Source organism: Urtica dioica, chromosome 7, assembly GCF_054948205.1.
Source record: "Urtica dioica subsp. dioica isolate 48M chromosome 7, U.dioica_male_clone48M_v1_H2, whole genome shotgun sequence".
Lineage (NCBI taxonomy): Eukaryota > Viridiplantae > Streptophyta > Magnoliopsida > Rosales > Urticaceae > Urtica > Urtica dioica.
Window position 1 is genome coordinate 37,480,865 of NC_142762.1, and position 15,014 is coordinate 37,495,878.

Below are 15,014 nucleotides of genomic sequence, written 5' to 3' on the forward strand. Positions count from 1 at the left end.
ATCACTTTCTACATCATCACATTGATTATTGTATCTTGATGTAAGTCTTTTAACGCGCTATTATAAATTAAAGATTATTATGGCACATTTGTGTTCAAATCAATTATTGTTTTTGTTAATTATCGTTGTTTCAAACGTTCAATAATTGAATACAAATCTCACCAGTAAATTTAATGATTATACTAAGTACAGATGCCATATTTAGTTTGTAAAAACATACGCGTGTATATATATTTATATATATATAATGTTATACGTAGCGTTCATGATTTTATTACTTTCTGCATGAAGCTTCCTCTCACTTAACGCCAATAATTTCAATATACAAGTAACTTATTAAAAAAAAAAAAAAAAAAGTTGAGGGTTATAGAACTATCTTAATCGAATTGTTGCAACGCCGTGGATGATTCAAAGGTTACAAAATGTGTGCCTTTGACCATACCTTCTTCATATATATTATAATTGAACGGGCACGAGAAAAAAAAAACGCATATCTATACCCTATAGAGGGATCTAATTTGACAATTGGATGCCTATAAAAGCTATAAATAACAAATTAAAAAAAAAAAAACAGATAAATAATGATTAATAAGGAAGACGTTTATACTGGAGGGACCCACTTTCGCTCACCTAAACTAAACAATATCGTATATAAATAGCATAGAAGGCATCTAGTTCTTCTCACTCATCTTTACATTCCCAATAGCTTTATACATCATAGTACTATTATTCGCTTACACTTAAGCAACGATGACGGGTTCAATACAAGATATCATCCTCAGCCCTGCTCTTCAAAAGGTTTATTATAAACTTTTCCTTTTCTTATTTGCTCGTACTTTAATAAATCTGCATGCATGCATGCGTGCCTGTTATTTCTTTTGCCATAGTTTGTAAAAAAAAAAAAAAAATATTGTTTAAAAGTTCATGCTTTCATATGATATTACTCAGATATATGCCATTTTCTAGATTTGGGCCACTCAATCATGTGTAGTAAAGTAACTGTAATTCGTATAACGTGATGTGACGAGCATCATGGCCAAGTGGCCCAGCCATTTTATATTGATCAATTAAGTAAAGTTTTTATATGTTTGAATTCAGATTTAATATAATATAAATCATATATCTTATAGAGTTGAAAATCGGAAATAGGTAAAACCGTAAAAGTAGAAAAGACTTTTGTAGTATAACTTTTAAGATGCATATAATATAATTATTTTAACTATCCTTCTCACTGCTCAACTATTAATTTTGTTTTAATTTAAAAACAAGTGTAGTAATCCCAAGTGTTTGAAACCATTGTTTTGGATGGTAGTAACATAGAATAATACGACTTGGCACTATTTGTTACTTCTATAATAATATATTAATATAAAAAAAAAACTTATTTCAGTACATTCTGGAAACGAACGCGTATCCAAGAGAGCACGAACAATTGAAGGAGCTCAGAGAAGCAACAGTCAAGAAATATGACTACTGGTACGTTTTTTTTTTTAACGTATATGAATTAAGTGTATATATACAGATAGAAACACATAAATTAAGTACTTATAACATGTATTCGTATTATTATTGTGTATATATAGGAGTGTGATGAACGTATCAGTTGACGAAGGTCAGCTTCTATCGATGTTCCTAAAAGTGATGAACGCCAAAAAGACTCTTGAACTCGGCGTCTTCACTGGCTACTCTCTTCTCACCACTGCTCTTGCGCTTCCTGAAGATGCGCATGTATGTATATATTTTAGACAATACTATTTTACAAGCGCACGTTTACAAATTACTATTTTATATTTTCCTTTTTTCCAAAGTATTTTATATTATTTTATGCTGGCGTAGATTATAGCAGTTGATCCGAACAAAGAAGCATTCGAATTTGGGTCTCCTTTTATTAAAAAAGCAGGCGTGAGTCACAAGATTAGCTTCATCCAATCAGACGCTCTCTCAGTACTCAACAATCTCGTTGCCAACGTAAGCTAATCAATAATATATGATACTACGACTGATTCATTGAAACTTTGTGTAAATAGTCTATATTCGCATTTTTTTTTATCTTTAATTTTTTTTTTGTATAGTATTTTAGTTCCAAATTATTGATTATGTAATATTTTGGTCTCTAAACTATTGACTATGAAACATTTTGTTCTCTGAACTATTGATTACGTCGTTCCTTTTAGAAAAACAATAGTAGATGAAATTCAGCTTAAACATATAACTTGTAGTTAGTTTTAATTAAGTGCAATAAAATAAAATAACATATTAAAAAATTTATAAAAGGTTTGAACTTTATTTAGGGATTTTAGGGGAAAATTGAATAAAACGTAATCAGTTTATTTTATTAATTTAACGAGATATTTTAGTTCACAAATTTGTTTTAAGCCGTGTAGCAGGTGTTGAATTTGATAAATAAATATTCAATAGTTTGTCGAAATGATTAAATTGCAACAAAATAATCACTAAAACCTAGATAAGAGAATATTTTCCGAAAAGAAAGGACGACTTAGCCTAAAACCTGGATCGATATGTATTAATTGGTACAGGAAAAGGAAGAAGGAAGCTTTGACTTTGCATTCGTTGACGCGAACAAAGAAGACTACCTAAAGTACCACGAGATACTCTTAAAGCTTGTCAAAGTGGGAGGAGTGATCGCCTACGACAACACACTCTGGTGTGGCTCTGTGGCTCTCTCCGAGGACGCTGAGATTGACGATCTCATCAGAGAGAAGAGAATCTACATCAAGGAGTTGAATTCCTTTCTGGGCTCCGACCCACGCATCGAGTCCTCTCTTGTCTCTGTTGGAGATGGCCTCACTCTCTGTCGGCGTCTCTATTAAATTTCTTATCTGAAACTAATATGTAATATCTATATCCTTAAACGTGAGTTTCTATTTTTCATTTATTTCTCCTAAGGGCCAAGTATGAAGGCTTAGTTTTAATAAGTTTGTCCTTTTTTTTTTCTTTTTTTTTTTTTTGTAATTGGACTTCCTATGTTTATCCGTGGATATCATGTCATGAAGTACCGTATTATATTAAGATCCATGTATTAACTTTCTGAGCATATTTATGAAATGACATAATGCACTAAATAATAATGACAAATTATCTATGGCATTTAGAATTGGGAAAATATAAAGAGTATCTCTCATATTTAATCGAAACGCGAGATTTATCTCTTCGATTTTCAGAAATATCAGACATATCCATTCAGTTTAATATAAATGACATATGACTCTCCTAAAAAATGGTTATATTGCAAATGTCACTCTTTTCGTTTATTTTTTAGGAAAAATGGTATAAAATAGCCAATTTAAACTATGATTTTTGCAAAATAGCCATAGTTTTATTAGGTATAGCAAAATAGCCAATTGAGAGTACTACGACTTTTAATCCTGCCTCGATTAATTTTAATCCGGCCTTCATAAAGCTTACATTCTGTATTTATAGTTTGTGGGATTAAATTTAATCCAACCTAGATTAATTTTACTTTGGCTAGTTTGCTTATAGTTAACAAACTATGGCTATTTTACAAAAACTTAAGTATTATTTGGCTATATAGCCGCTTGACCCTATTTTTTATAAAAAAAAATTGAACTCCTCAAAATACCCTTAATGAAATAATTTTTTATTTTTTATTATATATACAAAAAAATTAAATTAAAAACTTTCTATATAAAAATTTAAGGATTTTTTTTATAAAGAGAGATTTTGATTTTTTTTTTAATAAAATACTAAATAAATATTTATTTTATTAAAGGTATTTTGGGGAGTTCAAATTATTTTTTTGTAAAAAATAAACGAAAATGGTGATATTTGCAATATAATATTTTTTTAGGGGAGGTATATATCATTTATATTAAACTAAATGGATATATCTGATATTTCTGGAAATCAAAGAGATAAATCTCGCATTTCGATTAAACACGAGTGATACTCTTGATATTTTCGTAATGACAGATATCCCTCTCTCGGCCTATATTAAAGTGATACAAATATTTATTAGTCCTCGAATATAAATATGATTTCAATTCTTTATGATAACTGTTTGTGAGACAATATTTACAATACTAAGATTACTGTTTGTAGTATTAGTATTGAATTTATATATATATATAGCACTTTTGACTGGTGAATAATTTTTTTATAATTATGTTTACCTATCTTGACTCATTTAAATTATATTTATCGTATTTTTCCTACTTGTTTATATATATATATATATATATATATATATATATATATATATATATGCTATATTATATGGATAGCATCAAATCATCTTTAAATGTGGTCACATAAATTATGTATGCACATTTTTAACACAAAAGAATGAAATACGAGTGAATAAATTGAAATGCACCTTCAATATTCATTAATATTCAATAAAAGAAAATCATATATTATGATTTGTCTCTGAAGTTTAAACCACTATATATTTAAAATTCTTTTCAGTTTTATTAGTTTATAATAACATGAGAAAGTAGTGTCCCTTATGTTTTCTCTTTTAATCAGCACGTGCGTGTTGTTCCTTGCATTCATCTCACTAAATTCATCTTGTCTGCATAGGAGATCTCCCATATTAACGCACATAACTTATTCTTTGATTATAACAATATATGTAAATTAACGTACAAAAGTTAAACCAAAATACTAATTGATTGATAAACTGTAACATATATACAATATAACGTTTATTTTACAATATATATATATATATATATATATATATATATATATATATATAATTGATTGTATACTTGTATGTGACTTGAAACGCAAGGCATGGAAGCACCCTTTGACTAGATTTCTATATACGAATGATAATTTTCCATAAAGTTATAGCTTAATAAATTAGAAAATTATTTTAATTTTTCCATACAATTACATTAAAAAAAAATAGATGGTTATGCATATATAAATTTCTATACGAATAATCATATATTCCTCTTACTTCTTGACTTATCTCTTCTCTTTTTCATTGAGATCGTTTAGAATGTGATTCATTGTTGAGAATGTCGACATAGATGTCAATAAATATTCAAAAGTTCTTGAAATTCGTTTGAAAATTTATTGATATGTTTGTTAGTAAATTTTCTCGATGTTAATAAATTTTCAAAGAATTTGGTTTGTTGAAAATTTGTTGACACTCAGAAAATTTATTGACATCTTCAATCAAATTCTCAAATTTTTCAACTGAAAAAAACAAAAAAAATTTCAAACACTTTTATGAGAATGAAAATGAACGCCGTGAGAATTCATCAATTAAAAAACAAAAAAATCAGTCACGCACAAGAGAGAGAGAGAGAGAGAGAGAGAGAGAGAGAGAGAGAAGGGTACGATGATGACGACGTCGACGACGATGGATTGTCGAAGAATCGTCGACGATTGCAATTTTTTATTTGGCTGAAACCAACAAGAAATTCTAGGCGTGACAAATGAGAGGGAGAGGAATGAAGTGAAATGAAGAGAGATAAAAAAAAAGGGTTAAAAAACGTAAACACACAAAATGGATAATAAACTTATTATATTTTGGTCCAAAATTATTGAGAAGGTTATACTTTGTTATAATTTTATTTTTAATAATTTTTTGTGAATGCCAAGTTTGTCAAAATAAATGGTGATTCTACTAATTAGTTATTAACGCTTGAATAATAAGGATAAATAAGATATATCATTAATATGACTCGCTCATATTGTTCCGATATCATCTCACATATTTGGTTTACACTCTCTAATTCTAAATGAGTACTCTCTTTAATGAAGTTCTTCTTTTCTAATAACACATTTTATTTTGTTCGCTTAAGGGAGTACAGAAGCTTATAAATTGGGAAAATATCAAGATTATTTTTCGTGTTTAATCGAAATACGAGATTTATCCCTTCGATTTCTTGAAATATCATACATATCCATTCAGTTTAATGTAAATCTCGTATTTCGATTAAACACGACAGATATTCTTGATATTTTCCCTTATAAATTTTAGATATTTAGCAATAAATTATCCATTGAAATATTTATCGTGTTATTAATATCCTTTGATATATTTATCGTACGTGTTATTAATAGTGGTCTCTTTTCTTGTATGTTTTTTTAAAATGATTGAAATAATATATAAATTTAATTTTAAATAAAAATGATAATAGAGGATAAATAGTAGAATTTATAAATAAATTTTTTTATTTAGGGGGCTTGTAAATGGTGAAATTAATTCCAATGGCAATGAGATATTTTTAATCGTAAATAAACGACCACCATAAATAATAGTTAACTAATAAGAGACGTTACGTTAGTTATAAAACTCGTGTCGAGACTCGAGTGGTTGAGAAAGAAAGAGGCTCTCTCTCTGACTCTGCTCAAACTGAAGGACCCGTTTCCAATGGTAACCACCGCCACTCTCCTCCCAACACTCCACTCGTTTCCCGCCACTTCCAGACCCCGAACCCTAGTCCATCGCCGCCGTCTTCCGCTGCGCGCGGCTCTTCGGACGCGAACCTTCCGTGCCGATGGGGACTCATTCACGGAGAAGTCCGGCTACCTCTTCTCCCTCGGCGCGTCGGAGACCGACTCTCTCGCCGGCTACGACGCCGCAAAAATCGCCGCCGTTTTCAGGCGCCGACCGCTGCTCGTCGCTCGCCGCCTCTTCCAGATCGCCTCCACCTTCGGCTGGTGGCTCGCTCTCCGCTACTCTGACGCCCTTGCGGACCGCTCCGATGAAATGTTCAAGGTCTCACTTTTTTTAAACCATTAGTGTTTGCAAACACTTTGAAGTTAAGGTTTTTATTTCTTTCTGTGGTTGATTGTTTTTGGCTACTCGAATTCCAGGTTAGAGCTGCTGAGCTTCGGAAAATATTGGTAGAGCTTGGTCCGGTATGTTTTTCTCTCATAAATGCATCCATATATATATATATATGTATGTATGTGTATGTGGTGTTGAATTATATGTATTAGTTGTTCTAATCTGAAGTTTCAATGCTTGTAACTGCAGGCATATATAAAGATTGCTCAGGCAATTTCGTCTCGAGCGGTAAGTAATGGCTAAAGCTTTATGATGTCTTTAAGCTAGAAATGCTGTTGTCTTGTTCATTTGTGAGTTAATCTTCAAACTAGGCCTGTTGTAACAAACTATGGAATAGGGATTACTCATTTTTTGATATTCTTATGAGTAAGGCTCACTCGTTCTTTGAGTTTAGTGCCAACAGTATTGTAATGAATTTGGAAAAGTTCCTTTTACAAATCTGAAAGCTACTGGAGGGGGAAGAAAAAAAAACCTATAGTCTTTTTCATTAGGAGTCTAGAGCTGCTTCTTCTTTGCTGGTGTACATGTTCATTATCTTATGGATTTTGAAATTGAAAACTGGTCCTTATTTATACCTTTTCACTCTTCCTCATAACATATGAGGAAGAGTGAAAAGAATAAGAAGCTGGAATGTTCTATACAGTATTTAGCTCAGGCTTGTACTCAATATGAAAGGAATTAAATTTATAACGGAAGACAAACTTGACAAGTACCTAATATACTCTGCACTGAAGGATTTAGTACCGCCGGCGTATTTGGATGAGCTTTCGCTACTGCAAGATCGAATATCTCCTTTTTCTACTGAAGTAGCTTTCAATATGATAGAACAAGAACTTGGTTTGCCAATTGAGGAAGTATTTTCGGAAATCTCACCAGAACCCGTAGCAGCAGCATCGCTAGGCCAGGTTTTTATTTATTTATTGAAAATATTTTATATCTATCATAATATACGTGTGGGTCATCTATTCATTACGTCACAGGCTCAGGGTGTGGCTAGTAAAATTTATCTCTGTTTGTATGATAGGTATATCAAGCTAGGCTCCGCCGAAATGGAAAGGTTGTTGCAGTCAAAGTGCAGAGACCTGGTGTACAAGCTGCCATTTCCCTGGATATATTTGTACTGCGTTTTCTGGCAGGAGCGGCTAAGAAAGCTAGAAAATTGAACACTGATCTACAGGTGCTGTAAAATGCATAAAGGATCCACCTGAGTCGATAAAGTAGAAGCATAAATCTAGATAAGAATGAAATCCGTGTTTAATTGTGGTGGTTACCAAACGCCGTTTCTAATCATGTGTCCTTCACTTTGTATCAAATGGATACAATGGTGGTTCTTTTCATTTATTTTTGGCATAAAGTTTTGTAGCTCTGTGTTCTGAACCTTGAAATTAATTTTTGTTTGCAGGCAGTTGTGGACGAATGGGCATCGAGTCTATTTCGGGTACATACTTTTCATCTGTATGCCATCAATAGTGTTTAAAATAGAGAAAAAAGTGAAGCGGAAATTAAGTTTTGGTGCCCATGTTTCCTTTAGCTTCTCTTATGAGGTATATTCTTTGAACTTTAAATTGAATACAGGTAAATCCAATTGAATGCAGGAGATGGACTACAGGCTAGAAGCCAAAAATGGAGTCAAGTTTAGGTAAGGGCACATTTGACTGTTGATTCTGTTGTGATTTTCTCTTTGTTGGTTTTCTCCATCAATTAATTTTTCACTAAAGTTCTCCCTTAATTAACTGAAACTTCTCAAGTTCCGGAAAAAGGATTAGTTGCACTAGGTTTAGCAAAACGTTTGTATCCACTGGTTTTCTTATTTCAAATAGATTTCTACCTACAACATAAGTATGATCACTTTTTTTATTAAATATGTGACCAATGTTAAGCAATGTTCTCTGAATCCCTCCATTGTGCTTGAACAGAGAGCTCTATGGAAATCTACAAGATGTCGTGGTTCCAGAAATGTACACCCAACAAACAACTCAGCGTGTCCTTATCATGGAATGGATCGAGGTACTTTCCTTTCAAATTTGATGTCATCAATATATTTTGAATAATTTTTCATGCGGTAGATTCCACAAGGTAGGTAATAATATCGCTTGCATCGAATAATAATTCTGATTTAGATTCCTAAAGAAATATGTGTTGACTCTCTAGAGTACAACAATAAAGGTTCACTTTGAGATGCAATATGTCATCCTGAGGCTTAGCATACTCGTATGTTTTCATGTACATATTTATTACAACTCTGCAGCTGTTACTTATGGACTAATCTTTTCCTTGCTGGTAACTCAGGGGCAAAAGCTCTCAGAAGTGAAGGATCTCTACTTAATTGAGGTCTGTAGCTAAACTAATGGATAGCTGACTCTATAAACTCGACTCAGTTTTATATTATGCTTTTAACCGTATGGCTTAATGAGGCCTCTTGTACTTTGTGTTGTACAGGTAGGGGTTTACTGCTCGTTTAATCAACTACTCGAATATGGATTCTACCATGCAGATCCCCACCCCGGAAATCTTCTCCGCACGTATGATGGGAAACTTGCTTATATAGGTAAAATTGATTGACATTCAGATTTTTGGTTGGTTAACCTAATGGTTTTCCCTGCGACATAGCTTAGGAAGATTTTGTTGCTTACATTGGTTGGCTTTATCTAAAACTGACTGATTTTACTTTTCATTTTTTTTAATCTAATTGTTTCATGACCAGATTTTGGTATGATGGGAGAGTTCAAAGAGGAGCTTCGCGATGGATTCATTGAAGCGTGTCTTCATCTTGTAAACCGTGATTTCGATGCATTGGCTACGGATTTTGTCACACTAGGGTATTGTATTTACTTATCTTTAGTTGGTGTATCTGAAAAAAAGTTATTGATTGACGCTGACTTTTAGTTGGCTTGCTTTCTTACAAAAATTTCAGGCTTCTTCCACCAACGTCGAACAATGAGGCTGTTACAAAGGCCTTGACAGGTTTCTCTTCTCATCTACATTATCCTTATTTTATCTTCGCTTTACTAGTTTCTGTGGTTGTCATTATTATTTGTTTGCAGGTGTTTTTCAGAAAGCTGTTGACAGAGGAGTGCGCAATATTAGCTTTGGAGACCTCTTAGGAAATTTAGGAGTAACCATGTATGTGCTTCTCTTTCCATTCGTGTAAAACATCTGTTACATTCTTACAAACATGGCTGTTTGATATCACACACTAAAAAACAGAACTAAATGCTGGATATTCTTAACAGTTTTTGGTACTTGCATCGTTATAGTATTTCAATAATTTTTTTAGGACAGATTCTCGTAATAGAGCTTTTATCAATTCTAATCGTTTCTGTTATTGACCTTTCACGTCGTATTGCAAGTTGTCTCTTCATCTTTCTTTCTTGTTCCCTGTTTGCAGGTACGAGTTCAAATTCAGAATTCCTTCGTACTTTTCTCTTGTCATTCGAAGGTACCGTAATTGACAATCCATTAATACAGTTACATCATCAACAATACTCTGTTTGAGAATCGAACTTGATTTCTCAGCTTGTACAATTGTGTTTCTTTTTTCTATATTCTCCAATCCGTTCAATTTATTTATCAGTTTATTTTTTTTGTATCATTATTATTGTTGACTGTTTCTCATATCTCAGCCTTGCGGTATTGGAAGGAATTGCTGTCAGTGCTAATCCACAATACAAAGTCTTAGGCAGTACATACCCATGGATTGCTAAAAAGGTGCTAACTGATAGCTCGCCCAAGCTAAAGGCATCGTTGCAAGCACTTCTTTACGAGGTTAAAACTAGAACCATGTTTTTCGAATTGTTTGTTTCCATTATGCGTCTGGATTTTATCTTCTGTTCAGTTATCATTTGTGTGGCAATATGTTTGCCTAAGATCCTAAATCCTTAATGATGTCATATCAGGAAGGTGTTTTCAGAATTGATCGTCTGGAGTCTCTATTATCAGAGGTGAGTATTATTTTTCTCTCTTTACCTCACACTGTTCTGACACTTACCAGCTTACGCATGTCCAATTCGTACGAATCAATAAACATGCTCATTTGGCAGTCTCTTCGGGCCAGAACAGACAAGGCCTTGGTTCAAGAACAAGAAGATAGTGCTTATTCAAGGGCGATAGTAAAACAAGTACTCTCTTTCATGTTAACCGAAAAGGTTAGAGGTGTTCCATTTTCAGTGCCTAAGCCAGATCGTTGGACCAATATCAAGTTGTGACTATATGGCAATACACTTTCAGGGTTCCTTTGTGAGGGATATACTTCTCCAAGAACTTGCCAAGGTAAAAGCCAACTCTTGATAAGAAAATGCCTGTTCACGTTTGTCTTATTGAACTTTTGAGAAAAGTGCATCCAAAAAGATGTGTTAATTGCTGACTCTCCTGGTAGTTTCCATAGTTTCCTTACAGCACATTTCCAATAGTGAAGGATGAAGATGAATTTGAAAACATATAAACTTTAGGGTTATTAAGTTATATAGCCACACGGTTACAGTGAATTGGGATATAGCCCACCTTTCGTTAATTTCTTGTAAATAGCCAAGTTAACTTATTAACATATTAATAAAAGACTTATTTAATCCAATCAAACATGTAAATAAGGTAGTTAATAGGCTGCCACGTATGCAAGTTGGCTATTTACAAAGTATTTACGAAAGGTTGACTAATTTACAATTTCTATAGTTTAGGTGGTTTATGTAGCCAATTTTTTGTAAACTTTAAGGGTCTAGAAATTTGAATTTGCATACCATTCCTGCTCAATACATGTAGACGAATCACTTAACTAGGACTCGTTATTATGATGTTTTGGTTCATTTCCGAACCATTTGTGATGCATAATCGGGCAAATTTCAGAAATCTCATCTTCGAGAATCATGACCGAAAAATCATTTCATTTATTTCTACTTAATTCCCTCAAGTTGTCATTATATATTCCTCATAAATGTAATAAAAAAAATTCACAGGGATTGGATGCACTTGGGCTAGCTGTATCTTCTGCAGCTATTGATCGCTTGCCTTTTGGCTCGGTGTTTCCCATTACAAAAATGACAGATGAAGACAGAACCAACTTGACGAATCTACGTCGCCTTTTTAATCTGTTATCGAGGCTCGAAGAAAAAAACCACTCCGTCGCAGTAAGAGCTCATTCTCAATGCAAGCTAGTCTCTTTGCCATTGTTGGAAGTGCACTTTTTTACCATCTTCCTTTTGTGTAGGGAGATTCAAACAAGAGAGAGGAACCAAACTTGGAAGACATGTCACTAGTCATAAATCAACTTGCTTCGGCCAGAGAGGTTCTACCCGTTCTTTCTATTATTTCTGAGGTAAATATTCCCAGACCCTTATCGGCATTTGGAAACAGACTATAATTGTTCAAGATACAAAGATGTTTGCGAGTTTTGAGCTCATTACTCGGTTTGATTGAATAATGGCAGCTCCCACAAGAATCACAACAGCAGCTACTGAATCTGCCAGCAGATCTTTCTCAAAGGTTATTATCACGTGTCGCTGCGAGGACTATACGAAGATTCGTTTTTTGAGAACCCTCTCATGATTTTGACCAACTTTTATTATTCTTGTACTCTCCTGCGTGATTTTTTTTTTTTTTTTTGGGTACAGTTGTCACCTATTCAAACGTTCTATATACTTGGTTAAAATATTCTTAAGGCTAATAATATCAGTATCAACTGAGGCGACGAATTGGACAATAACGCAGTTAAAGAAAGTACACATTGTGTAACATCACGATTATCACGACGGTCTTTCATTATCCAGGTTCGAAATGTCTATCTCAACGAAAGTTTAATGGCTCGATTTTAGACGCCTATCACTTCACTTCAATTTAGAAATGCATCATAAATATATTTAAGGATTAAGGTGCAATAAAAAAAATACTATTGAAAATCATTTTTGTTAAGAAAAACAGTTGAATAACTAGAATATCATTTCATAAAATAAAAAAAAAAATAAAAAAAAAACTAGAATATCACCAGGGTAATAGATAGTTACTTCTTTTTTTTTTTTTTTTTTTTTTTTTTTTTTTTTTTTTTTTTAATAAAACCTATCACTCAAGATACTTGAAAGCTATTTTTCTAGCTTAACTTGTTAATTTGACAAAAGAAATGAATTAAAGGGAAAATATCAAGAGTATCCTCGTGTTTAATCGAAATGCGAGATTTATCTTTTTGATTTCTAGAAATATCAGACATATCCCTTCAATTTAATATAAATGACATATATCTCCTCTAAAAAATGTTATATTACAAATATCACCCTTTTCGCTTATTACTTACAAAAAAAATAATTTGAACTCCCCAAAATACCCTTAATAGAATAAATATTTATTTACTATTTTATTAAAAAAATCAAAATCTCTCTTTATAAAAAAAATCCTTAACTTTTTACAAAGAAATTTTTAATTTCATTTTTTTGTATATAGAATAGAAAATAGAAAATTATTTCATTAAAGGTATTTTGGGGAGTTCAATTTTTTTTTTTTTTTTTTTTTTTTTTTTTGTAAAAAATAAACGAAAAGGATGATATTTGTAATATATTAGATTTGTAAGGGAGATATATGTCAATTATATTAAACCGAAGAAATATGTATGATATTTCTGGAAACTGAAGGTATAAATCGTGCATTTCGATTAAACACAGGAGATGCTGTTGATATTTCCCCCGAATTAAATTGCAACCAGCCTAAATAAAAATACTAAATATTATAGTAAAATTGCGGTTTAATCATACTTTTTAAAATTATCAATGAGTTATTTAGGAGTTATTCAAGTTTTGTTCGTATTTTAGTATGAAAAATGATATGGAGTAAGTCACCAGAAATGTTAGAATTGCATTTTAACCAACGTTTCCATATTCTTTTTTATTAACTAGCCAAATCGATGACGTGGCAATTGATTTAGAATTTTATGTGCCAATTATGTCCTTTTAGTTAACCGGCTATATATCTTTATACTAGTTTTTAAAATTAAATATTATTCGTTGCTCAATATATATTCATGTTGATTTATTTTATTGATCAATATCTCTTTTTATAACTACTATTTATTAGCCTTCCTTATTCGTACTCCTTTTTCTCCCTCAAATTAAAAACTGTGCAAATGATGATTTCGACGAACAAGATTTTTTTTAAGCATGGTCGTCTGGATCCCCGGTTCTGGTAACCGCTCTTCTCGCGTACCAAATGGTGATATTCAGCTCCCTGGCCAGAGCCGTGGACCGTGGCTTCATTTTCGGAAACGTCATCTGATGGGGATCCCCAGCGCCGCCCTGGTGGATCTCGGAGGAGTCCATCTCCGGCGCAAAATTGTGTTACTGTGTTATTTTATGTTAATGTCTACGCAAAAGTGTTTATTTGTTGAAGTACTTGAAACATCCTTCTTTATTCTTCTTGTTATTGTTTATTGTGGTAATTATTGTGTGTTTATTTGTGTTAATGTCTACGTATGTGTTAAGTTTCTTTATTCGTCATCGGAATTGGTTTGTTGTTGGTGGTGATTTTGTTGTCGTCGTCGTCGCACTGAACTCTTCATGATCGAGGTAGAGAAATTGAATTGTATTGAAGATTGTAGGTTTTAGATATGTGTATTGATTTAATGTTTGATGAATTTCTGGAAATTGGTCTTTGTTTTGTAGTTTAAAATTCGAATTGATGATACGTTGTCACTGAGATCTCTTTTTTTTTCAAAACTTGTCATTTGTTTCTTTTGGTCAATGTGACACATAATTTTGTTGAGTCTACGATCTCCTTTGTTTCATAATCCGTCATTTGTTTATTTTGGTTAATTTAATCATTATTTACTAAATTTTTTACAGATATTAACAGATATCCGTCAATGGTGTTCTTGGCGTCGAGGAACTGTGTGGAGAATTCGTCATGTAGCTGCGTCAATGTGGTCTTATATGTGTGCGTGTGTGTGTGTGTGTGTGTGTGTGTGTGTGTGAGAGAGAGAGAGAGAGAGAGAGAGAGAGAGAGAGAGAGAGAGAGAGAAGAAGGGTCATTAAATGTGGTTACGGTCGATTCATTTAGTGTCTCATTTTTTATATTTTAATTATAAAATGTTTAATGAAGGGTTTATTGGATATTTGATCATCCGCAACTTCTGTTAGTGGTTATTTTGTAAAATTAACAAAACCATGACTATTTAGCAAAGCTCGAGTTTGCTATTGCTAGTTAGCTATAGAGCCCTTTCAGTATTAGTTTGAATTTCATAAATCTATTATTA

General features: G+C 32.4%; 2 protein-coding genes across 2 annotated transcripts; both read left to right on the forward strand.

The window, feature by feature from the left end:
• Positions 1-685: 685 nt before the first annotated feature.
• On the forward strand, positions 686-2,840 carry LOC149391273 (flavonoid 3',5'-methyltransferase-like). The gene is made up of 5 exons (XM_089619442.1): positions 686-798; positions 1,391-1,476; positions 1,584-1,728; positions 1,837-1,968; positions 2,538-2,840. The coding sequence occupies exons 1-5, from the start codon at positions 751-753 to the stop codon at positions 2,829-2,831; spliced, it is 705 nt and encodes a 234-aa protein (XP_089475568.1). The 5' UTR covers positions 686-750; the 3' UTR covers positions 2,832-2,840.
• Positions 2,841-6,318: 3,478 nt separating this feature from the next.
• LOC149391274 (Protein kinase superfamily protein) lies at positions 6,319-12,538 on the forward strand. The gene is made up of 21 exons (XM_089621073.1): positions 6,319-6,718; positions 6,817-6,861; positions 6,980-7,018; positions 7,525-7,695; positions 7,815-7,967; positions 8,193-8,228; positions 8,386-8,429; positions 8,707-8,797; positions 9,080-9,121; positions 9,230-9,338; positions 9,495-9,609; positions 9,705-9,754; positions 9,835-9,913; positions 10,179-10,229; positions 10,414-10,555; positions 10,687-10,731; positions 10,831-10,935; positions 11,018-11,059; positions 11,740-11,910; positions 11,991-12,098; positions 12,210-12,538. The coding sequence occupies exons 1-21, from the start codon at positions 6,371-6,373 to the stop codon at positions 12,312-12,314; spliced, it is 2,091 nt and encodes a 696-aa protein (XP_089477199.1). The 5' UTR covers positions 6,319-6,370; the 3' UTR covers positions 12,315-12,538.
• Positions 12,539-15,014: the final 2,476 nt, after the last annotated feature.